The sequence below is a fragment of the Rhinolophus ferrumequinum genome, chromosome 6 (assembly GCF_004115265.2).
Source record: "Rhinolophus ferrumequinum isolate MPI-CBG mRhiFer1 chromosome 6, mRhiFer1_v1.p, whole genome shotgun sequence".
NCBI classification, from domain to species: domain Eukaryota; kingdom Metazoa; phylum Chordata; class Mammalia; order Chiroptera; family Rhinolophidae; genus Rhinolophus; species Rhinolophus ferrumequinum.
Window position 1 is genome coordinate 18,346,538 of NC_046289.1, and position 26,008 is coordinate 18,372,545.

A 26,008-nucleotide genomic window follows, 5' to 3' on the forward strand; every position below is an offset into this window, starting at 1 on the left:
TACTCTAGTATATAGTAAAATCAGATTTTTGTTATGTATAAGAACTCAACTTCTATGTATATCTATAAATATTATTCCTGATGAAATATTCAGATGTCTCTTAATGAGTTCTAGATTTCTGTTAAAGGGCTATATTACTGTAGCAAAATAATTTTTGAGACATCTATAACAGTTTTGTGATTTTCAGTGTCATATCAGTGATAGGAAAAAAATAGCGAACTTGAACATTAAATCCGGGTCTATATTTAATAAAAATCAATTTTTTTACAACTTTTTTTAAAATTAATTAATCAAATACTTTCTCCTTATAAGGGTATACAGCATTTCAGGTTAGTGTAACATGTCCTTTGGCTACAATGTTATTTTTCTGACTACTTTGTTTTAATATCTTTCTGTTTTCAGCTGACCTTGGCATATAATCATAGGTTGCTACTGAAATTTTAGTTGAATTATATAAAAAGGTTTAGGATTACTAGCAGGAAAGTACCCTCCAAAAGCAGGTTGATACTGATTTTTCTAAAAGAAAGTGATTTAAATGAGTTTTGTTTTGTTATTTTAATCTTTTGTCAGCTAAAAGCCACACTTAAATCATGTGTCTTTAGAGTCAGATTTGTAAATAGTGAAAAATTATTAATTGTGTTTGTATGACTAAAAAGGAAGAATACATCCTGATGTTTGATCAGGAATTGGTATAGAATAAAAATTCATTTAAATGCATCTGACATTTTGCTTTCAGCTGAAGAAGAGGCTGCTAAACGACGGCAAATGCAGGAAGCGGAAATGATGTACCAGACTGGGATGAAAATCCTCAATGGAAGCAATAAGAAAAGCCAAAAAAGAGAGTAGGTAGCACTGCCAGGTCCATCCCTCCCCTAAGATACAGCATTACAGAGATAAATAGCTAACTCCTTTTTAAAAAGTGTATTGCCACAAACAGGATTTCTTAAGTTGCATTACAACAAATTTACTATGATATATGGACTTTACTAGCCTTTTTTTATATCAGATTTTAGCTTGTTGGGTTAAAAAGGTTACAAATACTAATCACAAGAATGAGCAAAGAGCAAAATGGAAATAATTGACTAAAGTTGTAATTTCTAAGAACCAAGAATACATACACTATTCAGAATTTAAAATGATATAAAACAAACAAGGAATTGTTGTCAGATGTTTTGTTTTTTATTTTAGCTCTGTAATTTTCTTGCAGACAAAGACTAGAATTTAGGAATTTGCACCTGGAAAGAACGTAAAACAACTGACTTATCTTCTAACATTTTGTGTCCTTTTAGTTTCAGCTGACTTTTGTGATAGTGCAAAGATTTAAAAAGAAAATTGCAATGGTTATCATTGGAATATTTACTGGACACCATATTATAACAATTCTCTTATTGCAAATCTAATTAACTTTTTTAGTAGAAGTTTTTAGAATTACTATTAGTGTAATTAGACTATTCTAAGATATTAGAATGACAGAGAGAACTGTAAAAAAAAGTAGCCAGAATGTATTTTATATACATAAGTAACATGACTTAATAGGAATAAGATATTAGAGTAATTCTATAGAATGTTAAAGGGGTTCTACAGATTCTAAGGAAACTATTTATGTTGCATTTTAGTAGATCTTGAAAAAATAATTAATGATAGTCCAAAATATTGCTCATTTGTTTTTTAATTGTTTACATTTAAAGAGCCTATCGGTATCTTCAAAAGGCAGCAAGTATGAACCATACGAAGGCCCTGGAGAGAGTGTCATATGCTCTTTTGTTTGGTGATTACCTGACACAGAACATCCAGGCAGCTAAAGAGATGTTTGAAAAATTGACGGAGGAAGGCTCTCCCAAGGGGCAAACTGTAAGTGTGCTTTCACTGGGGAATCTCTCTGCACACAGCACTTGTTTACTTTAACAGTAGTTTACTCTTTATGCCCTGACTTCTGACAAATAAGACTGGAAGGCAAAATATCTTTAAATATTAATTTTGTGGCAGATCATTTTACCAGTCTTCTTAGACAGCCTTTTCTCTCCATCTGAGAACATTTATGGTCACTTAAGGCATTTTTGCTGTTGCATCTTGCCACAGTTATATTTGTAGTTTTCCAAATTCGATCTGTAGAGAATGAAACATGAGGATAATTGTTTTTTATCTGACATTACTCACCATTGCATTTTTCCCCAAAGTTCAGATGCTCCAGCTCATATTAATCTTAATTTGAAAAAAAAAAAAAAAGCTATTACAGAAGCAGTGCATGTCCAGTATAGGAAACCAGAAATACAAACGAAAAAACTAAGGAAGTGAACATCCCATATGTACCAATTAGACATGAGCATTGGTAGTATGTTATGCATGCAAACCCTCATAGACCTTTCTCTTTGTATAAATACACGTGAGTTCTTCATTAAAATAAGATGTCACTGTCTACTGTTCCATAACGGGCTCTTTTTAGTCAACAGCCTTCACCTTTCCACCCCAGTAATTTTTTACATCATATGATACAAACAACCATGTTCACAGGGTATTGAACCGAACCATGTTCTTTATACTTGTTTTGCCCAAACCAGTAATCCAGTCAGGACTGCACCTTATGTTTGGTCGTTATTCCTAGCACAGCCAGCCCCTTTGTTTTTTTATTTTCTCCTGTGTTGGAGATAGAACCAGTTTTTCTGCAGAATGTCCTACGTCAGTTTGTCTGTTTGCTTCTCATGGTGTTCTTTCATTTGTTTTTTCATCCTCTATATTTCCTGTAGACTGGATTCACAACTAAAGACTGAACTCAAGTGAAATATTTTTAGCTAGACTGCACTGTAGGGGATGTCCTGTATTCTATAGTACATTATACCATTTAATACATCTGTTTGATTCCCCATTAGTAATGGTAAGATTGACACCTGGATTTAAGGAGCCACCACATTTATTTAAAATGCCTCCAATAATTCAGGTTTATTGAAGGTGTGGGAGTTACTTTCAGATAAAACAAAATTTCTAGTCACAGGGGAAGGCTGATTTTCAGACTATTTAAACATTAACAAGAGTTGTGACCATTGTTTTCTGTAGGACTGAATCCCTTACCAGACTGCAACTCGTAGTTTTAGTTTATAAACAGGGTATATCTTAATTTCTCCCCTTTGTTTTGAAATCTTTTTTTCTTCTTTGTATAAATCAGTTTACATAAAACACACATCTATTCTTTATCTTCAGACACATTCTGTTCTGAAACATCGTCTAATACTTTTAATACTTTCCTCTCTAATAATAGAACCTTACAATGCTGCAGTGCTTTATACATTGCAAAAGACTCTCTCCACGGTAATTAATTCTAGCTGATGAAACAAAGTGCCAAAATCACAATGGCTTAACACTACAATTATTTCTTGTTGTGCCAGATTTTATGCAGCTCTCCTGCCAGCATCACTCTCTTTCAAATGGTGACTCAGGGTCTAGGGCTGCTTCTATCAAGTCGCTTCTGAGCCATGGAGAAGAAAAGGCTACAGGTTTCTGGGGGATGTTTTTAAAAGCCAGTCCCAAAATAAGCATCCATCCCTTCCAGCCACGATCCAGGCATGTGGCGCTGCTTAACTACAGAGTAAGCTGGGAAATGGAGAGGAGCTCATGGATTTTGAGGAGAATAGCACCTGCCTTTATAGCTTTAGCTTATACTTTTATGTCATGCAGGATGATCCTCAGAAGGCAAAGGGTGGAACCTTACCAATGCATCTTTTGGTTGGTTGTGTACTGTGGCATTGTAAAGTGACCGTTCTTCCTTGACTGCTTTACCTTGACCCTTGCTGCCTCTTTGTATTCCTGGGACAGTTGATCCTGTCAGTCTCTCACGGATTTTCATGGTCTATGCCCCTTGGCATTGATGGTAACGATCTAGGAGTTTTCTGTTCTCGTAATAGCTGTTCATCAGGATCAAGTAAAAGCCATGTTTGTGTTCAGCTTTGTTTCTCTAGTTAATATTTTATTAAATTATCTTTAATCTTCAAGCTAAACACTTTGACATGATTAAAGTTATATTTCATTGTGCAGTTTGTAAAACCTTAAATGCATTTCTGAGGCTCTTTAATTCCTCAGTTGTACATACTTACACCAGTTCAAATTGTTCAGCATTTCAAGATTTTTGCATCTTTTCATAGTTCATAAAACTATGTCTATCTTGGATAACTTTCACCAAAGGAAGAACTCTTACTTTTGTTGTTTCATTTCAGGCTCTTGGCTTTCTCTATGCCTCTGGACTTGGTGTTAATTCAAGTCAGGCGAAGGTAATACTATTATTATATACTTTATATAATACTTTATATAATACTTTATATAATACTTTATATAATACTTTATATAATACTTTATTACATACTATAATTTTTATTTTTAATTATTAATTTTTAATAAATATTCTAGAACAGTTTTAAATTCCTGGCAAAACTGAGGAGAAGGTATAGAGATTTCCCATATAACCCCTGTCTTCACTATTATATACTACAATTTGAATTGGGTAAATATATGTGCCTATTTGAATTGGGTAAATATATGTTAAGCATCTTTTGTTCATTCACAGGCCCTTGTCTATTATACTTTTGGAGCTCTTGGAGGCAACCTAATAGCCCACATGGTTTTGGTAAGTAAGACCTAAGTGGAAGGCTAGTAACATTAAGTAGCAGAAGGATTTTTGGTTACCAAATGGCCACAACTTTTCTGACTTTCATGATTGAGATTTACTTATATTCGTTAAGATCAAATATTCAGTTGAGTGTCCTTCAAATTCTTATTAATGGATACAACACTTGAATCTACATGTGGATAAAAATTGGTAGAGTTCACAGATTTTCATGTGAATGATTAATTTGGCTGATTGTCCTTAAAAATAGAGATCTGATAAATGGCTTTTTAGTTTTTGTTAAGTTGGAATTATTTTTCAGAATCATTTTTTAAATTGGTTATCATAGATTTTACATTTCAGTTGGTGAAGGATTTAACTATACAAAGAAACAGTGGTCCTATTAAAGTTCTTTATAAATTCTCTCTTATGTGTTGTCTGATAACATTGATCACTTAAATGGCTGAGTGGTAAAATAAGAATCGTTCTACTAAATTGTTTTCTGCTGACCTGCCTTCTACTTTATAAACTGACTAAGGTAAGTCACGTGACCTCTAACCCATGTCACTGTGTTTCAGATGAATACATCAATTCATTCTTACAGGAATGTAAAGGATAGATTGAGCAGAAATGAGACTGAAAGCAGAAAAACCAGACCCCCACGAAAGGGTCTATAGGCTTGGTCACTGGTGGGATATGAGACTTCAAAAAGAAGAAAAATCTGGTTTTATGGCTAACTGGGTGGATCCTAGATAATTATATATGTGCATATATATATATGTATATGTATACACACATATATGTATGTGTATATATGCACCCATATATATTTCAAAAATGTTTATTGAGTATATATTATTGGGATTCCAAAAATGAATAAGATATAGTACTGGTCCACGACAAGCTTTTAATCTAGAAAGGGAGACAGAACTAAGGAGACCATTACAGTACAACATGGGAATGTCAAGGAATCACCTAGTGAGGGTCTAACCCACACTGGCATTGGAAGGAGGGGGATTTATAAGGTACTTCTGAGGAAAGAAGCAGCTAAAATGGTACCTGACAGATAAATCATACGTAGTGAGTGAATGCAAGAAGCAGAAGGGTGTCCAGACAGCAGGAGCAGTATATGCAGAGGGACAGCAACGAGAGGGAAGCTGGTGTTTGCAAGAAAATACAAGCCCTTTGGGGTGGTGGCTGGAGAGTCGAGTGCCGGGTAGTTAGTTCATCAGCAGGGCAGGTGGACAGGACACACAAAGCGCTGATGGCCACGGCCAGGCGCCTGGACTTTGTCCGTGTACAAGGGTAAACTGCTGGAGAGGTTTAAGTGGGAAACAAGGGTGTTGCTCTTTCTTTTTAATTACTTGCTAATCTTTTGAAATAGTGGCTGTAGAATAAGAGCATCAAATATTACATGTTATTGTATGGTAATGCCCTAAGCATTGTTCAGGTTTGTGAAGTTACTTGAGTCTGTGCTAAATGACTCCAGAGAGCGATGCCTTCTGTTCTCTGGTCATTTTTGTAATGGCCTGTCTCCCCGCTTATTCTGAAGTCATTTAAGGCCAGTCTGCTTCTAGTAGTCTCATCTTCCCTGTGGTGCTCATCTGTTCCTTCTTCTTTGCTAGTTTGGAAGATTAACAGTTTGTGTTAAAATTGTGTCTACAATAAGAACAAAATCTGTTCTAAGCAAGAGCCTAAGTCATTTTCTCTTACAGGTAAAGTGTACATATTGCATATATAAAGTTTATGGCATCTATTTTGATTGCTCTAGGAACTTTATTACTTATTTTCTAGTTCTTAGCTGTAGTCTGATTGTTGAAGTTGCTGAATACATTTCCCTATAACCTCAAACTCAAGATAAATGAGGTGATAATGTACGTGGATCAGAGGAGAGCAAAACTCTATTCTGAGTATGTAGCCGTATTGGTTCCAACAAGAATGCCGCCAAAGCATGTGAAATTGCTGTCTGCTCACCTGAAGCTGTATTACAGGGTTACCGATACTGGGCTGGCATCGGCGTCCTCCAGAGCTGTGAATCTGCACTGACTCATTATCGCCTCGTTGCCAATCATGGTATCTGTTTTTTTGCCTTTCACCTTATAAAACAAACAAACAAAGAATTTTAAATACATTTATTTTTATTGAAATATCATGAATGGCTTTCTCAAGTGGAATCATCTTTACACGAGTTGATTAAGAAGTTATGTAGTTTTTAAACATTTTTGCTTTGGGTTCCACTTAAATATTTTGTGGGGGAAAAAACTGAATTTACTTTAGATCACTACTTTGTACTCTATAGACTACCATAGAAACAGTTTCCTGTAACATAGTGTCTGTGCACATTTGGAGGCTAGACTTGTACTTCTCTCTGGGGGACAGTGCTTCTGACTTCCATCCATGGTATACTTTGTCCCCCTCTTTCAGTTGCAAGTGATATCTCACTGACGGGGGGCTCAGTAGTACAGAGAATACGGCTGCCTGACGAGGTGGAAAATCCCGGAATGAACAGTGGAATGCTAGAAGAAGATTTGATTCAGTATTACCAGTTCCTAGCTGAAAAGGGTGATGTACAAGCACAGGTATGTGTTTGAACATCCCATGAGTGTCTTGCTGCATTATATAAATAAAGTCTCTGGGGCAAACGCTTACATCTGTAAGTATCATTTTCATTGCTCTCGGCACTTGTTAGTCACATTATTATTAGCCACGTACTAGTCCCACCCGCTCAAGACATTCCATTTGAATTCATCTGGGACGTGGACAGGGTTTTCACAGTTCCTAAAAGCTGGCCAGGTAAGTCTACTGTGCTCCACAGTGGAAAACTGCAGCCTTGCAGCGATGAAGAGCCTCTTCATGGAGGCACCAAGGGTGAAAACTGTCACTTTCTCTAACCAAAAACTCTCTGGAACATTTGGAATTTCAGATGCTCCTCAGAGCTATTTATTATTCATGTTTCTTTTGCTCATCTTATCTGATAATTTTCTCAAGTTCAAGGACAGAAGTAGACTTGTGTAATATAAATGTATGATATCCATCAAGGTCCCATATATAATTTGTTGTTTCATGGGTTATTTTGATGATATTATAATAAAAAGGAAAACTTCAACATCTGCGGTTTTTTCCCTATGAAGTTTATAGTTCTTTCTGATTCAGAAACATGTAGAGATGAGCAATAGCTGCTTTTTAAGAACAGTTTTAAGACTAACAGAAGGTAGTGTTAAATTAAAAAAAGAAAAAACTACAGTTAAAGATTCAAATCTTAGTTCATGGAAATTTTAATAAAGTTATCTTGCTCAATTAAACATCTTGCTTTTACATTAGAAACCAATTAAAATTCAAAACAATCTAAATGCTCAATGACAGGGAATTATTAGCTCAAATATGACACTACATTAATGGAATTCTATGCAGTCATTAAAAATCATGTAGAATACTATTTAATGTGGAAAGCTGATTTCAGTGTATAAAATGAAAAACTCAAGTTTAAAAAAGTCTGTATGTGGTATAGTATATCTTTTTTTTTCTTATTGAATTATGACATGAATACAGAAAACGACACAAATCTGAAGTGTATGGCTCAATGAATTATCACCAAGTGAGCCTCTTCTGTGGGTATAATTAGCACCTAAAAGCCCCTATTTGGAATTCTACTCACTAACTCCTTCCTCCCCACAGGTAACCCACTGAGCTGACTTCTAACACTGTAGATTGGTTTGGCCTGCTTTCAAATCTTAAGTAAAAAAACAAAGTCATACAGCATTTATTTATTTATTTTTTTGGTATCAGCTTCTTTTGCTCAGCATTATGTTTCTGAAATTAACGCATGTGTTTTCATGTAGCTGTAATTAATTCCTTTGCATTGTTGTATGGTATTTCACTGTATGACAATCCCACAATTTATCCGTTTTATTATTCTCCAATTTGGCCTATGGCAGATCACCCTCTGCGCGTCTTCTTGTATATCTCTTGTGCCAGTACTGTCTTGAATTTTCATAGCTTTATAGATTTTGATATTTGGTAGAATGCATTCTTCCACTGTCATGTTTTCATTATATTTAGCTCTCATTTTCATTGTGATTTTTTTTTGACCCATGTGTAATTTAGAAGTGAACTGCTTAGTGTCCATATACATGGGGATTTTCTATTTATATTTTTTGTTGATTTCTAATTTAATCTACTGTAGTGAGACTATACTCTGTATGATTTTAGTTTTTTGAGATTTTTTTGAGATTTGCTTTATGCCACATCACTTAGTTTTGGCAAATATTCTGTGTGCTAAAGAGAATATGAATTCTGTAGTCATTGGGTGTAGTGTTCTATGTGTGTCAATATAGTCATGTTCCTTAATCCTGTTGTTTAAATCTTTTGAATCCTTACTGAATTTGTCTGCTGTTTCTGTCCAATGGTGAGACAAAATTATTATTTAAATTTCCCTCTCTGATTGTGGGTTTGTTTCTTTCTCATCTTAGTTCTATCAATTTTGATTTATATATTTTAGGCCATGTTGAGTGCATACAGACTTAAACCTTTCTGTTGAAGTAACTTTTATATCATGAAATGTTCACTTTTATCTCTAGAAATGTTTTTTTTTTTGCTTTAAATCATACTTTGCGTGATACTAGCATAGCTAAGCTCCTTCCTATTGGTTAGTATATACATGCAATACCTTTTCTATCTTGTATTTTTAACCTTCTCATGTTTAAGCTGTCTTTTGTAAGCACCGTATGACTTGTTTTAAGTTTTATCCATTCTGACGAACTTAATTGGAGTAATTAATGATATATTTGGGTTTAAATTTTCTATCTTGCTTGCTTTCTTTTATTTTACTTTTCCAGGTTTCTTTTCTCTCCTTTCTTGCCCTATTTTGGTTTGAGTGTCTACATGTGTTTTAATTCTACATATTTTTGAACCCCACAAGATATTATTCTTTTATACAGTCCATATAATTTGGATTTACTCAGAAATTTGCCCTGCCTTTGTTTTTTATTTCTTACTGCATCTTTAAGCTTCCCAGGATAATTTTCCTTCTTCCTAACGAAGATCCTTAATATTTCCTTTAGAATAGGTTCATTGCTGACAAATTCAGTTTTAGTTTTGTCTGAAAATGCTTTTATTTCCCCTCCATTTCAGCAAGATACCATATAATTAAAAGCAGACATTTTTAGGTTTTAACAAAGGGAAGTTAAAGTAGTGTAATATCTTTAGGAGTTAACTCTAAATCTTTCATTTTTTGAATTATAAACAGAAACTTTTTTACAACCATGTGATTTCTTGTTGGTCTAATTTAATTACACTCCAGATGCTACCATGTACTTTTGCCTAATTTTTGTTAATTTTCAGGTTGGTCTGGGACAGCTACATCTGCATGGAGGGCGTGGAGTAGAACAAAATCATCAGGTAACTTTCCTGTTCCTAGGGCTTTGCACTTCCAGTTGTAGCAAGAAATAATTCTCCTGATGTATTTCCTGCTAAGTTAGTAACAGTGTCAAGCTTGTGTTGCTAAAACAACCATCACAAATTGAACTATCACGATCTAACTAACCCCTGAGGAAGCTGAAGAATAAAAATGTGATTATACTTCAGAGTGGTGGGAAAGGTTTGATTAATTCTAAAACCTAGTTCTCAGTATTGCCGTGTGTGTGTGTGTGTGTGTGTGTGTGTGTGTGTGTGTAGTGTGTGTGTATATATATATATATATATATATGTAGTCTTTGTTTTCTATAGGTAGGTGATTGAAGTATGTCTTAAAACCCTTGTTAGAAAACATTTCACAGAACTGAAGACAATTCATTGTTGAGTTTCTACGAGTCTAGCTGTCAGATTTCTATCTAGTCTGCTTTATGTCCTAAATATTGCTTCTCTCTTCCCTTTTTTCCATCAGTACACCTATCACTTGTGTGAGTCATCTACTGCTTGCATTTCCTAAGCAGCAGCCTGGCACTCTCAACCATACATCTGATCATGTGGTTCCCTTGCTTGTGACTCTTGAGAGCTTCACCATTTCAGCTCATTTAAAGACCAGAACCTTTAACATGACCTCCAAGGCCCTGTATCCATCTCTCTTTACCTCACCAGCCCCTTGCTTTTCTGAGTCACAGACATACGGTCCTTTTCTCAGGTCTTTGAAAATATCAAAAACCTCTCTCTCAGGACTTCTGGAATGCTAGCTAGTCCCTCTGTCTAGAGTAAATACTACCCCAAGTCCTTTCTTCATAGAGCTAATTCCTAGTCATCCTCCAGGACTCAACTCCAGTATCTCTTCTCCTAATATCTCCTCCGGCCCCAACCCCACTCCAGGAAAAAGTCCTGTACCACAGTTATGGTTCCTGAATATCTGTATTCCTTATGGCCTTTGTCTGTTGTAAATTAGTTAATTATGTCCAATGTAGTTTCCTCTGCTAGAGCATAAAGTCCAAATATCTATGCCTTTTTAAAAATAAGATGGCATTTTGACAACTTTCATTGTCTTTAAGTCATTAAAATGTGTGTCATTAGGCCAGTGAAGCATCACATGAACTGATTAATAAAAATGTTAGGCAAGAGAACAGAATTCTGGATAAGAGTTTACTGCATACCTTCTACACACAAGTTTTGAGATACTCGTGATGGTGTATGCTGCCTACCTATGAAGCAACTACACGATGATAAATTATTTCACTAGCTTCACAGAAGAAAGAAAAGGAATTCCCAATATATAGCTGCAGATAATTCAAGAAATATCTGAGTGCCTACTATGTGCCATTCACTGCTAGGCATTCAGAATACAGTGCTGAGCAGAATAGCTTTGGTCCTTGAGTCCTTACAGAGCTTCAAGTTTAATAGAAGCATTAGGTATTTTTTAAATGATCTCACCAAAAAATATGTAATAAAGGGTGGTTGTTACTAAGAAGAATTAAAGGGTCCAATAACAGGTTAATGAGTGGGAGCTGACAGTTGTCTCTGAGGATAGATGGATTACATTGAAGCTGAGCCTGGAGGTAAGATCATTCCAGGCCCAAAAGAACAGTGTGTGCCTAGGTCCTGAGGCAGGAAGGAACAGGCTGGTCTGCCCAGAGTGCAGACAGCAAGACGCAGCAGTACCGAGGTGGACAGTGTCTGATCGCATCAGTGTATTCCCAGCAACAGTTCCGGGGCTGTAAGGAGCAGCATGTTGAGACTTAAGGACAGTCGCTTTGGATGACCCCAAGAATAAAAGCAGGGAGATCAGGAAGGGGGATGTTTCGGAAGTTCAGGTGAGAGAGGTTATAGCTTAGACTAGAGTTGTGGTAAAGGAGGATAGTAGATGGATTTAAGGTGTACTTGGTGGTAAAAGAAACAGGACTTAGTGATGGATTGGATGTGAGAGGATGGGGGTGGGCACCTTGAGCAATCAGAAGATGTCGTGTTGCCATTCACTTCAACTGAGATACTGCAGTATAACAAGATTTTTTAAATGTTCCTGAAATAATTATTTTGGTTAAAGGCCAAGGGTAGATTCTATTAAAAACTAATTATTTTAATAAATTCTTTCCTCACAGAGAGCATTCGACTACTTCAATTTAGCAGCTAATGCTGGCAATTCACATGCAATGGCCTTCTTGGGAAAGGTACTGTACATCCTGGGAATGTATTATGCTAATAGCAAGAGGTGTTTGCATAGTCAGTGCATGTTATAGTCAGGATCTAAATTTACCAAAAATAAACTGGAAATAAAATGATTGTATCTTGTCATCAGGCAGTGCTGTTCTGAAGCATTTTCCTAGGCAACTTAAACGTACCATAGCATTTGCTCATCAGTGTGTTACTTCTGCATTGCGGTTAGCTCTCACTATTTGAGCGCCTACTTTTTGTGTATCATACACAGTGATGAAGAATTTCTGCTGTGCCATTTTCTGCTAGTCTGTCATAATTGCCTGTTAACTTCCAGATTTAGTTGGTACTTGTCTGCAGACCTTTTAATGGTCTTGGATATGATAGCCGTCACCCACCTCTCAGTGCAGTCCTTTTCTCAAGCAAGGAGACACTTAATAAGGAATACATTCCCTATGTCATGGCCCAATCTCATAACTTCCTTTTTCATTGGTTTAAACTAATACAGTGTAAACCAATGGGTATTTTCGTCTGTAACCAAATCCTAAGGTTATGAGGGTCAGATAGAAGAACATATCTCAAAGGTTTTACAAATAGAAAAATCTGATCAGTATTTGCCACAGGATCACAATTAGTTAATTGGAGTCTGAGAACTTTACATTCAGATATTTCAACCACTGTAGCACAGACATTGGTATTCACCACTATTTTTATTAAGCATTTAACAGCTTTTCATTTGAGCCCTTTCAATTGTTTTTTTTAACTTTTATTTATTTAAGTGTGTTTTTCCAGGACCCATCAGCTCTAAGTCAGGTAGTTGTTTCAATCTAGTTGTGGAGGGCACAGCTCACAGTGGCCCATGGGGGAATCGAACCAGCAACCTTGTTGTTAAGAGCGCTGCACTCTAACCAACTGAGCTAACTGGCTGCCCCACCCTTTCAATTTTTACTCTGAATTACTAAGTAGCCCTACCTCAAAACGATGTCCTTTGTCGTTTCCTTATTATGTAGATGGATAAAAACAGTGTTAGTCATTCTGTTCCTTCTCTTGGTCCTTCATCATGTTCCATACCGATGCTCTATTCATTCAGTGCTTGCAACCTTTTAAAATAACCTTTTAGTTATTTCTTTTCCTGAACTTAAGACCTACCCTTTATCTTATCCTAAGAAAAGTAGTGGTAGAGGTAGAGATTTTGCTGACAGCTTTCCTTACCCCATTTAATCACTGATCCCAAGCAATTTATCAGCCATTTAACTGCCCTGGGGCAGAGTGAGAAAAAAGATTCATATTGGGGTGAAAGATTTCTCCTGAGATTGATCTATAAATTGATTTTATATATTTATGTTTATAGGTAAGTCATAAATTTGATATGATAGAATGTATAATAATATAAAAATGTCTACTTTTCAGGTTTTGCTTTTAATTCTAAATTATCCTGTGGGGAATTTTAAATTTTGTTGAAAGATTTCCTGAGATCTAAGAGAAACCAAAATGAGGCAAGATAGGAGGAAAATGTAATTGGAGAGAGGGTTATAGCTCTTAATAAAATTGGGGTCTGTTTTCCAGATGTATTCAGAGGGAAGTGATATTGTACCCCAGAGTAATGAGACAGCTCTTCACTACTTTAAGAAAGCTGCTGACATGGTAAGAGTTCTGGACTCAGGGTATTGAAATGTATACCATACTACTATTATTTTAATAAATAAGTTGATTATATTGAAGGATTAATCATAACGAACTCATGCCATAAATTATTGAAAGCATTTATGTAAATATGATTCATGTGAATGAATTGAGTGGAAAAAAACCTTCCTAATAAAAAGCAGTTCATTTATTTTTTTAGCAATCAGATTATTGAATAGTAAAACTCTCTCTAAATTTCATTGAGAAGTTTCCTGATCAGGGAAATATTGATTTTAGTAATGGAATTGAGAATTCTATTATTTACTTTATCTGTGTTGAAATTTGTGGTGTAAACCTTACATAATTGGGTATTTTTGATAATCACAATACGTAATTTAGGCTTTCTTTGGCCCAGGGAAAGCAACATATGAGTACTTAAGACCCTGTATGCCTCCAGTGTATACACGTAACCTTTGCAAACTACATGTTATTATAGTTCCAAATGCTAGTTGAGTATTTCCGAAAGGAGTGCTGGGACACTTTGTTAAAGATGACTTCCATCCCTCTGAGTTTAGGTGAATTCTAGAGTTTTCTCTTTCAGATTTCAAAACAATGATTATCTTGGTTTGTGACCCTCTAGTTACCGTGAGCATATCTTTGCCACCTGATCCCAGTATTACCGCTATGTATGATGTGGTCGTTGACTCTACCCCATGCCATCTTCTTTATTGGGGAGGGATGTTACCAATGAAGAACTACCCAAAAAGTGACCGACTTGTTATCCTAAAAAGATGAAATACATTAGTCATGTTTTGTATCATAAATTCTCGGAAGAGATGGTCATAGTGTAAGTCACCAAAATGTAATTCTAGATGAATTTACTATTTACTTTTTTTCAGCAAATTATTGAAAGCCCTCAAATCTCAAAAAGTCAGTATTATGTTTAGCCTGATGGGAAGGAGACAAGTTTGTTTTGAATTGAAACGTGCTAAGACATGTTTTGAATATGCTTGTGTAATAAATTATTTCTTTTGCAGGCATTTGGTCTTGCCTACTTTTTAATGACCCTTTTCACTCTTTTCTCTCTGGTTTACAGGGCAACCCAGTTGGACAGAGTGGGCTTGGAATGGCTTACCTCTATGGGAGAGGAGTTCAAGTTGTAAGTTTTCATCTAACATTCTGATTTTAACAAGCAATCAGCGGGTGAGGTAGGGAAGGATTCCTTACTTTGTCACTAAAGCCTAAGAAAGTTTTCAAGTGACTCCTATTTAGGAGAAGGAAAACTTTCTCTTCCACCCTTTACCCTCTAGCTACCACCTCTCTTCTCTGTGGCCCTTCACTGCAAAGCCAAGTTTCTCCAAAGAATGAGCTATATTAGCAGCTGCCATTCACTCCTTAGCTCATAACAGTCAGACTTCTGCCTCACATAACTGCTCTACACAGATCACCAGGAACCTCCTAAATGTCAACTTTTTTGGTTCTGTGTCACTTGAACCCTTTCTTCCCTGGAGTTCTGTGACTGCAAGCTTTCTTGGTTTTCCGGGGCCATTGTTCTCATTCTCCTGTTCCTCATGTTGGATGCTGGGTTCTCAGTGTTAGCCTCTGCTCTTCTCTACTCTCCTCTTCTCTTCTATTCTCTTCTCTCCTCTTCTCTTCTCTTCTCTCCTCTCCTCTCCTCTACATGATCTCTCTAAGCAGTAAGTTCTTTTGAGTCTGAAACTAAGAGCTAGGCTTAGGATTCTAATCTGTTGGCATTCTCTAGCACAGGAGACAGTAATATGGTCTCACTTTGATTCCTTCTAGTCATTTTAGGATACTAAAATTCAGTACTGATCTTTGTTTCAATTTTTTTCTGTGGATACGTATGGTATTTGAAATCTAATAATTATATAGTGTTCAGTATGTACACAGAAAAGGAACGAATGAGGAGAGAATAATTATGCTTATTTAAAATTAGAAAAATTCAGGCTTAAATAGGATTGGGGTTAGTAGAAAAGATATGACTGTTTCTTGAATCCTGTCCTTGTATTCCACTAGTGTTGTTTATAGTTTCCGCGAATGAACATGCCAGTTATTTCACAAAAACTCTAATTTGCTTTCTTCAACGTCTTAAATATTAATCCCTCTATGATTTAAAGTATATTACCATCTGTATAATATAAAAAATTAGAAGGTAGTCCTTTTAATGGCTCTTGGACAATATTTTATGTGTGCTTTGTTAAGTCTTTTTAATGAAGGAATCTCCTCCTAACTTCCGAGCATGTCAGCCTTTTGAGCTTGCTCATCATATGATCATGTGACCTCTTTTTCTATAGAATTATGATCTGGCACTGAAGTATTTCCAGAAAGCTGCTGAACAAGGCTGGGTGGATGGGCAGCTGCAGCTTGGCTCTATGTACTATAGTAAGTAATGTTGGAATTAAGGATAGCTACACCGAGATCTAAATTACCTGTTTTCTACTAGATGTCATTATGATATGGAAATGAGAGCAATCAAATTCTGGCTGATTAGTGTTCTCCCAATTCAATGGTTTGTGCATCCTGTTTTTTATTGTAAATTGTACTTTTATTATTATCAATAATACACATACTAATAAGAGTCACATCTTTCCTAATAAGAATTCTGCATTTCATTTAGTTTTACTCCTATATAAGGCTTCTCTGATGCTTCAGCTAAATTGTAATACTATTCCTGACATTTCATGTGATTTTCCTTACAGATGGCATTGGAGTCAAGAGGGATTATAAACAGGCCTTGAAGTATTTTAATTTAGCTTCTCAGGGAGGCCATATCTTGGCTTTCTATAACCTAGCACAAATGCATGCCAGTGGCACAGGTGTGATGCGGTCGTGTCACAATGCAGTGGAGGTAAGGGCTTTTCTACCAACTTCTACGCAGGAAATTCACTTGCCCAATAGGGAAGTCTGCCATTTTAATTCTGGTTTTCTTTTGTGTGATTTCTTCTCGAGTAGAAACAGACTCAGCCTACTAGCATTGGTATACTGAGGGTCTGTGTGTTACTATCACACTTACTTATTTCATTCATCCCTCCCTACTAGAGTCAGTGTTTATAAGGGCAGGTATTGTTGTCTGCAGTCTCCCTACCATGTAAGACAGTGTCTGAGACATAGTGTCAAAAAAGTGTATGTTAAATGAATGTTGCAAAGGGGAAAGCTGATATTTCCCAATTGGAAGTTTTTCTCTTCATCGCTCTCATAACTGGCACTTTAGAATGACATTGATAAATGCTTAGCAAAGTTTCTAAAGCTCTCTGTGTTTTAGTTTCCTCATTTGTGAAATGGGGCTACTAAATAGGACTTACCTCATAGAGTGCTCCCCCATGCACTTCATGAGGGATTAAGTGAGTTAATACACGTACTGTACATAAATCACACTATTCTAAAGACTAAGTGAAAGCTTCAAATAAATATCCCAGACTTTTATATATGTTTAATCAAACTGCCAGACATTCAGAGAGCATGCTTAATTAACAGTCACTTGTAGCCAAAGTGAAAAATGATTTTCTGGACTATCTTTCTTACTTTTTATTGACTTTTTTTCTTTCCTGTTCTCACAGTTGTTTAAGAATGTATGTGAACGGGGCCGTTGGTCCGAGAGGCTTATGACCGCCTATAACAGCTACAAAGATGGTGACTACAATGCCGCAGTGATCCAGTACCTGCTGCTGGCCGAACAAGGCTACGAAGTGGCACAAAGCAATGCAGCCTTCATTCTCGATCAGAGTAAGGTTCACGTTAGTCCTGCCTGGTCTTTAGAATACAAGGGTTCACATCGGGTTAACCTGTTTAATAGTGAAAGCCACAAAAAAACTTCTTTACTGTTGTAAATAGAACTCACTACACATTCTTAAGTTATTTTACCTCAGATCTCTAAGCCATTAAGGTTGGTTTTGTAGAGATGACAGAAGAAATAGATTTGACAGTCATCGTAAAATCACCTGTTTTCGGTAAATACATTTTTTCAAAATATAGCAGGTACAAAAATACTGTTTCTCCAGCAGTATGTAGATCCCCGGAAGTGGTTCAGTAGTCAGTCTCATTATTGGCTTTATGGATAAAATAGGAAGTCGTGTTGTCCTAAATACAGTGATCTTTGAACTCAGTATATTATTCTAATACTTGTTTAATTTCTGTACAGTACTTTTTTCACTTAATATTTGTTATATCCGAATTCTTGTTTATATTATGCTCCTCATATTCACCCTAGTTTGCAAATAAACCCGGAAAGTGTAGTGTCTTTCCTTCAATGCCTGATTTGTGTTACATCTTTCCCTGTAGGAGAAGCAACCATTGTGGGTGAGAATGAGACTTATCCCAGAGCTTTGCTGCACTGGAACAGGGCTGCCTCTCAAGGTGAGTGCTTGCGTAATTCTAAAGCATAAGTTTCACCCAGGGACCTTTATTGTTTTTTGTTTTTTTTAATCTCCCATAAAAATTAAATCATGTCATTCATCACCTTAAAATTAAGCAGACATACTAACGATTGCTTAATTTGTTTGCATCGTGATTGGTATTTGTTCTTAAATTGGAAGTTCTAGTCCCAGGGTTTCTAAATGGAATTATAAGGTCTTTGTACTGGACATTTATAGCTTGCTTTGGTTTACTGTCTGGTTTTTAGTTTGAGGTCAGTATATTGTGTAAAATGACAATTGAATAGGATATGTAATAGAATATTAGTCTAAAACCCAAAACATTTTAACTTTTCCCCCTACTTTTCTTTGAATATTTATTTCTCATACATACTACTCTCTACATTGCCTGCTGGTCTCTTCTCTAAGCCTAAACAATGGTCCAGTTCAACTATTTAAAATGTAAATAACATGATTGAATAGTGCGTGATCATTTGAAGAGTATTATTCGTGAAATAGGGAGTACCACCCTCCTTGTTTTATCTCTCCCTAACTATTACAAAGTCTTCTTCAAAAGAGTTTCAATTTTTACTGAATTTATAGCTTGGCTCAAGGATTTGTTGTCAAGTTTGTGTACTATAAATTAAAAATCTGTTGCCTGGAAGCGTATTAACAGGAAGAGAAACAACAGTTGGTCTGTTTGAAACAAACTTTATTTATTGGCAGTTTTAACTCTGTTGTTTAAGGGTATACTGTGGCTAGAATTAAGCTTGGCGACTACCATTTCTATGGATTTGGCACCGACGTGGATTATGAGACGGCATTTATTCACTACCGGCTGGCATCTGAGCAGCAGCACAGTGCGCAAGCTATGTTTAACCTGGGATACATGCATGAGAAAGGATTAGGCATTAAACAGGTGAGCGTGGCTTCAGAACAAATGTTTGAATAATAAAAGTTGTGATTGTGAGGAACATCTGCATTTTTATAGAAAATACGCTTTCGTTGTAATGTGCTCCGATTTGAGGTACCAAGTTATGAAACAGTTCTGTGATATTTCAGAAGACTGCCCCTGTGTCTCTCCCATCTTCCAGCACGCACACATGCTAATAGCCATAGTGTTGTATTGAGGATAGTAACCCAAAGTCAGATTCATGAAAACAGAAATGCAGTGCTGCCTCTGTTGATAACTCCTTGTCTGAGAAACTGTCTGTCCATCTTCAGACAAATTCTGTTGTTTCTAAATTATTTTGAAATGAATTAAGGTGGTTGCTATTGATAAACATATTTCTGGTTCTTTATTCTTCCTAATGAAGTCTAACATTCTTTAGACCGATGGCCTTTTCGTCTGTGTACCCTTAAGAGAATTTTGAAAAACTGTATTATCCTCTACATTTTTAAGTTGACACTTAAAATTATTCATCATAAGTTTCAAAGGGTTTAAGTTCTAGCTATTTTAAATATGAACAATTTTTAATAAAATGATTAAATTACTCTGAATCGATTTAAATTACATTTGATATACTAATTAATTTTTTAAAAATGCACAGCAAATTTTTAATTGCAAATTATATCTTTTCCTTCCTGAATATATATTTTCAGTCCACTATTCCCATAGACTGTATACTAATGTATTGTTTTTATTGCTTACGTCTTTTACCGCTCACTCTGTTGTATTTATCTATATATCCCGTGATTTATCTGTATATATCCTGCTCTGTGTGTTAAGAAAAATTTTTGAGATACTATTAATCACAATTGATCAGTTAATATACTGTTGATTGAATCAACATAATAGTATAAATTTGATGAAATTCTACATTTTGTGATAATTATTGAAAATGCATTTTTTACTGAAATGAATAGGGCAGTATTTTTAATTAGTTTAAGTATCATTGAGTCAATTTAGCATTCATTCTATTTTTCATTTGCATAAATGTATGACTGGAACCTTGTTCACATAAATTAGTATATGGGAATGGAAAGAATTTTATTATAGCAGAGTCACTTAATGCTTGAAACTCCTTTAGAGTTCTCTGCTTTCTTAGTCATTTGGGGCTGTTCTAACAATACCGTAGACTGGGTGGCTTAAGCAACAGAAATTTATTTCTCACCCTTCTGGAGGCTGGAAAGCTGAAGATCAAGGTGCTGGCAGATTTGGTGTCTGGTGGGGGCTCACTTCCTGGCTCATAGACAGCCAGGAAAGAGGAGGAAAGAGCTAGAGAGTCAGCTGAGGAAAGAGCAAGAGAGAAGCCGAAAGCTCTTTTGGGACCCTTATAATAATGCAAATTCATCCCCAAGAGCTCTACTCTCATGACCTCATCAATCCTAATTATCTTTCAAAGACCTTACCTCCTAATGCCATCACCTTAGAGGGTAGACTTTCAACATATGCATTTATGGGGGACACAGACATTTAGGCCATAACACCTGTCAAAGATCAGAGTGACCTGTCATTAAAATTACTTTTAATGATCTACCACCTGACAAGTTGGTTAGGTCCCTCTTCAGTTTTGTCTCTAGAAAATAATCTAGAGATCTGTAATCTAGATGTATTTCCTGATCACTGGAGTCATTCACTTTCTCAGTTTCTGAGAGGAATACCTAAAAGACTTTACCACAGCTTATCAAATAGCTAATTATACACCTTACTCTGACCTAATGTGCTTTAGGGAAAGTTGTTCATTTGGTTTTGCTAAGGCACGGTTTTTGTCAAAGTGCTTTCTATTTTATCATACTTGAATATGAATTTAATTTAATTCCAATATGTAAGTTTTGATGTTTCTCATTGATAACAATATTACGTACTTGAATATCATGGATCAAGACTCTGGAGGTGCAGGCTGAGTGCATTCAGTTTATGGAAGATCTCTGCCGTGTAACATAGTTATGGAAGCCTCTCCTCATTGTCAGATCAGTCAGCCAGGTCAGACTTAGTTTCTATCAGAAAGTTACTTCATTTTTTAATTTAAATAAAATTAATATGTTTGATGACTAATATAAAAATCACATGTGTTATGATTTTTATGGGATACACCTAGTAATAACTTACTAAAGGCAATCAAGATTAAAGTGATGTAACTCTAACAGTCTGTTTTTATAATAGGTTACAAACCAAGAAACTAATCAATGTGCTTTTCTGATTTCATAATTTAATTTGTAAAGTAATGTAACGTATAGCTTATGTAATTCTTGTGAATAAAGATAGTGATAAAAGGCATAAGTGGGGAGACGGAACTCGGGGATTCAACTTTTAAGAATAATTAAATAATTATGTATAAAAATCATAGTAACTCCATTAGTTTTTATAAGACATAATGACCTTTTCCTATTTTTCTTATTTTTTTAAATGAAAAAAATATTCATACTACTACAAACTATAATCAGTCCAGCATCTAATACAGCTAGAAAAATATTACATATTAAATAAGATGAGGATTGTTTATAATTGGAATAAAAAAATTCAGGATATAATTGATAATTGATAGATAAAATTTAGTTGACTCATCACACAGAGCCTATGTTATCACATAGTTGGCTCCATCATCTTGAAAAATCATCAGACCTTTACTGTTATGTGAAGGTGCTCTTTTCAGCTAACGATGCACCCTAGGTACGCGCATAGGGAATAGCCAAAAGTAACTGCTTATATCTAAATATGTGAAAAAAGGCATTTTTCATGTTTAGCCTTTCTTTCCTGTGTCTAATGGAATTCTTTCGTAGGAATTTGCTATTCTTTGACAATAGGGCGTGGAAGAAGTAAGGTTGGTAAACGAAAATTTCACAACTCCTACCATCCCGTTCTACATAGTATATCTGAGTGCAAAACACTCCAACCTGGGCCAAAATTAACAATGACTTGTTTCACCCTTTACAGAAATGTGTCTGAGATAGAGAGACGCAGGATGTGAGTCACTTAACACGTCCTGGCAAGTGTTCCTGGGAGCACCTTGAGTGTGTCTACCCCATATCAGCGCTCCTGCCTGAAACCAGGAATTGCTTACAATGACTCAAGTTTTCAGAAGGGAAAAAGGAATGTGTGACCTACAGGTCCCCCCTGGAACCGTCCCGGTTGACAATGTTATGTGTAGAGATAGCACTAGGGCAGCATTTAACTCTGAAAGTCTTCAAATGTAGGCAGCATATCTGCTCAGCCAATGGACGTCAAATTGGGGGAACATAAGTTAAGTCGTAAAATTTTTCAATGAAATTTTTCAAAATTAAGCAGTAAGATAAAGAACTATTACCCAGTTGAAGACTGGGTTTTTTCTTTAGGTAAGGGAAATTTTAAAATGAAACTTGAAAGGTAAAATAAATTTTCCTAATATATAAACTAACTAATAGTGATTCTTACTCATTTTAAGAAGAAATGAATTCTCATTTGTTACCTGTATTGTAGGATATTCACCTTGCCAAACGTTTTTATGACATGGCGGCTGAAGCCAGCCCCGATGCACAAGTACCAGTCTTCCTCGCACTCTGCAAATTGGGCGTTGTCTACTTCTGGCAGTACATACGGGAAACAAACGTAAGTGGTCCACGCCTCTATCAGTTAAATACCTCAGTCTGGAGGTTTGTGTTTTAAAAGTTGGGAGAGTGGGGAGAAGGGTCTGGTCTCTTCCCTTCTTCCTTCGGGTGAAGTACCTTTAGACCTCATCAGGTGAGGTGTGACAGTGGCCACAAAGCAGTTACAGTTTTCAGGTGGCATTTGGCAGGGGTTCCCAGTGCTGAAGTGTTTTTCTGATTGATGCAGTTTTCTGGTTTAGGGAAAACTGAGACTACTAATCCATGGCAATTTGAAACAGTGATTAACTAAATTCAATAAACATTAAACAGATGACTGCCTAGCAGTGACTCAGACAAGTCCCTTCAAAAGAGAATTTTTCCCAAAAAACTTTAAAGAAAAAAAGAGAGAGAATTTTTAAAAAGGGAAGAAGAAATAGAACCTGAGAAACTGCCCAGGCTGTTGAACTTCAGATTCATCTGATAGTGAAACATGTAAATACCACTGGTGTTTTGTTCTCTAAAAATACCTTGAACTATTCAAATAAGCTGGTGGTAGAACCTACGTAGGAGATGGGTTAGCCATTCTCTTCAGAACCACCAGCTTCAGTTAACAATACTTACGTGGAGGTGCTCTGGGTTCTCCAGTTTGACATTTCCTGTTCAGTACCTGTAGGTCCTCATAATGGATTATGTGGTGCAGCACTTGATCTGAAAGTCTTAAGATGTATGTAGAAATGAGGGCTATTGAACTTGCATTCATTCTGGACCAGAAAAGCATGATGCTTCCACCTTGTGTTAACACCTTTCAGAACACGTTGATACACCATTTCAGCATAAATTCCAGAGTGGGTTCCTTCCTGTGTCACCCAGATATAAATGGACTCCTTGGTGCTCTAGCACCTGTACAGAGAAAGCTGACAATGTCTCCCTTTTGCGACCCTGGCCCGTGCTACTGAGGGCCTCCGCGTGTAGGGCTCCAGGGGCCTGGAGCTGTTGGACTCTGTCCTCTCGGCTGCTTATACATTTTTGATGGCAAATTTTTAGTTGACAGAGAGCATGAGCCAGGGTATGCTGTACCCTCTGCTAATTGAAACGATGTCCGTTTCTTTATTAAAAAGCTAGTAGTATGGCAGCATGCTGTTTCTCTCTCAGGACTATTCCAGACCCTTGTCTCTCAAAATTTTTAAGACTAATAGACTGTTCATTGCAGTCTAGGATTTTGTCATGCAATACAACATACTAAATATATTATATCTTTATTGTTTTTAATACAGAAATATGAAGAAGACAATAAAATGCCCCATAGTCCTACCACCTAAAAAAAAAAGTAATAAGTATTGATGATAAGAAAGTCAAACAGTACGGAGAGATAACAAAATCTCCCATCACAGTTCCGTCCTGGGAAACATAATTAATATATATAGTTTCTTACAATTTCTTTCCAGAAACATTTACTGCCTATACTTAAAAACATATTTTATGGGGACCTTTAAAATGTAATTTTATTTAAATACCAGAGTTATAGCTCATGTTTATTTACTTTGTGAGCAACAAGCAGTCAGAAAATAACAGGAATAACATTTCTTAAGTGACACTAAAACAATTAAAGTATGGACTAAGAACTTAACTTTTAAGTTCAAATTCAGGTGTTAAATATTTAGTTAAGTCGTAACTGAAGAGCATTACAGTAGTACCTCGGTTTTCGAACATCTCTGTTGAACACTTTGGTTTATGAAGCCGTAAACTGGAAGTAAATGCTTCGGTTTGCGAGCACGACTCAGAAGTTGAACACATCACACGGCTTCCCCTGAGGGCAAGATCCTGAGGCATCGCTGTCGGCGGTTTTCGAATGTTTCAGAGCTCGTGGATTACGTTCGAAAACCGACGTACCAGTGTATTTGAAACACTTGAATTCCTGCTATCTTCAGTTACACAAGAGAAGTCGTGGAATAGCTGTGCTGTCATTACAACAGAGCCTTTTGGGTATCTGGTGTGCCGTCACCACAGAAGTTACAGGTGCAGCGAGATCCTGATTGTCCCCTCGGCCCTCCCTTGTTCCTAGTGTTCCTTTCAGATATTTTCTATGTGAAATGGTTGGAAATTAGTTCATTAGATTACTGACAGAAAGCAACCCTGTCAGGCGCTTGATATAGTCAACTGTTAGGAAATAAGAGTTCAGTTCCTGAGGCACATTTTTTGAGTTTCAGTTGAAGGCTCTTAAAACCTTAAAAAAAAAAAAAAAAAAGAAAGTAAAACACGCACATTGCAAAATGTTCCTAAAACCAGCTACTTTACTAAGTTCTGTATTTATCTCTAATTTGTGATGTAACTTTCCTACTTCCTTCTCTGATATTTTAGTGATCATAATAATTTTTACATTATTCTCTTTAAGATTCGAGATATGTTCACTCAACTTGATATGGACCAGCTTTTGGGACCTGAGTGGGACCTTTACCTCATGACTATCATCGCGTTGCTGTTGGGAACAGTTATAGCGTACAGGCAGAGGCAGCACCAAGACATGCCTGTTCCCAGGCCTCCAGGGCCCCGGCCAGCACCCCCGCAGCAGGACGGGCCACCAGACCAGCAGCCACCACAGTAACAGCCACCGCGTCCAGCCTTGATCAGTGACAACCAAGGAAATTGTTTGCTGAGAACACCTGCCTTTGATTTGGGACTTTGGATCGGTGGCCACCTCCTGGAAGAGGCACGAGGAAGCATTGAATTCCTAAAGCTGCTTAGAATATGATGCCTTTCTTTTCAGGGATAAGTAACTCTTACCTGAACTCAGTTTGAATGTTTGTTTCCGTGCCGTTTGGAATAACAATTCTCAGTGGCTTTCCTTTGTTTTTTTCTTCCTGGAAACATGTGTGAGACACTCAAAGTAATGTCTGCTGTATCCAGCTATCTTTCTTGGGTCCTTTTGGTCATTCTCTCCATGTGCATAAGTTCTTCTCTCAACCATCTTTAAGGTCTGGTGCATTGACACTAAAAACTGATCTGTGTAAAAAGGAAAACCCAGTCAGTTGCAAGTTTAACCTTAATTTGTCTAAAAATTTGAAAATAGAACTTACCTTTTAAGTTAAAAAAAAAAGGCCTTCAAAGCATTTCAGAATTGCAATAACTGAGAAACTTTTACGAATCCACATGCAAGTATACATATTCCGCATACTTGTATTTTAAAAGGGAAGGTAGGGATGTTTCTTACTATTGGTGATTGTCATACTTCATAGCATACTTCTCTCCTTCAGAGACTGAAAGGCCTTGTTAAAGAGTTTTATGTGGACTTCATTTCTTTGGAATGGAATATATAGAAGACATTGTGAACTGACTCTTTGAGCTAACGTGC

The 26,008-nt window shown here is 36.3% G+C and overlaps 1 protein-coding gene across 1 annotated transcript in view; it reads left to right on the top strand.

Moving 5' to 3' along the window:
* The window catches only part of SEL1L (SEL1L adaptor subunit of ERAD E3 ubiquitin ligase), a 46,904-nt gene extending 21,151 nt beyond the window's left edge, over positions 1-25,753 (top strand). Inside the window, exons 5-21 of the mRNA XM_033107579.1 lie at positions 737-842; positions 1,689-1,851; positions 4,206-4,259; positions 4,553-4,612; positions 6,583-6,664; positions 7,016-7,170; positions 9,932-9,988; positions 12,109-12,177; positions 13,727-13,804; positions 14,880-14,942; positions 16,099-16,186; positions 16,504-16,652; positions 17,362-17,527; positions 18,083-18,157; positions 18,900-19,072; positions 22,553-22,681; positions 25,052-25,753. Of these exons, the coding sequence (XP_032963470.1) occupies positions 737-842; positions 1,689-1,851; positions 4,206-4,259; positions 4,553-4,612; positions 6,583-6,664; positions 7,016-7,170; positions 9,932-9,988; positions 12,109-12,177; positions 13,727-13,804; positions 14,880-14,942; positions 16,099-16,186; positions 16,504-16,652; positions 17,362-17,527; positions 18,083-18,157; positions 18,900-19,072; positions 22,553-22,681; positions 25,052-25,261 (1,877 nt within the window). The 3' untranslated portion in view covers positions 25,262-25,753. The remainder of the gene's footprint in view (positions 1-736; positions 843-1,688; positions 1,852-4,205; positions 4,260-4,552; positions 4,613-6,582; positions 6,665-7,015; positions 7,171-9,931; positions 9,989-12,108; positions 12,178-13,726; positions 13,805-14,879; positions 14,943-16,098; positions 16,187-16,503; positions 16,653-17,361; positions 17,528-18,082; positions 18,158-18,899; positions 19,073-22,552; positions 22,682-25,051) is intronic.
* Positions 25,754-26,008: the final 255 nt, after the last annotated feature.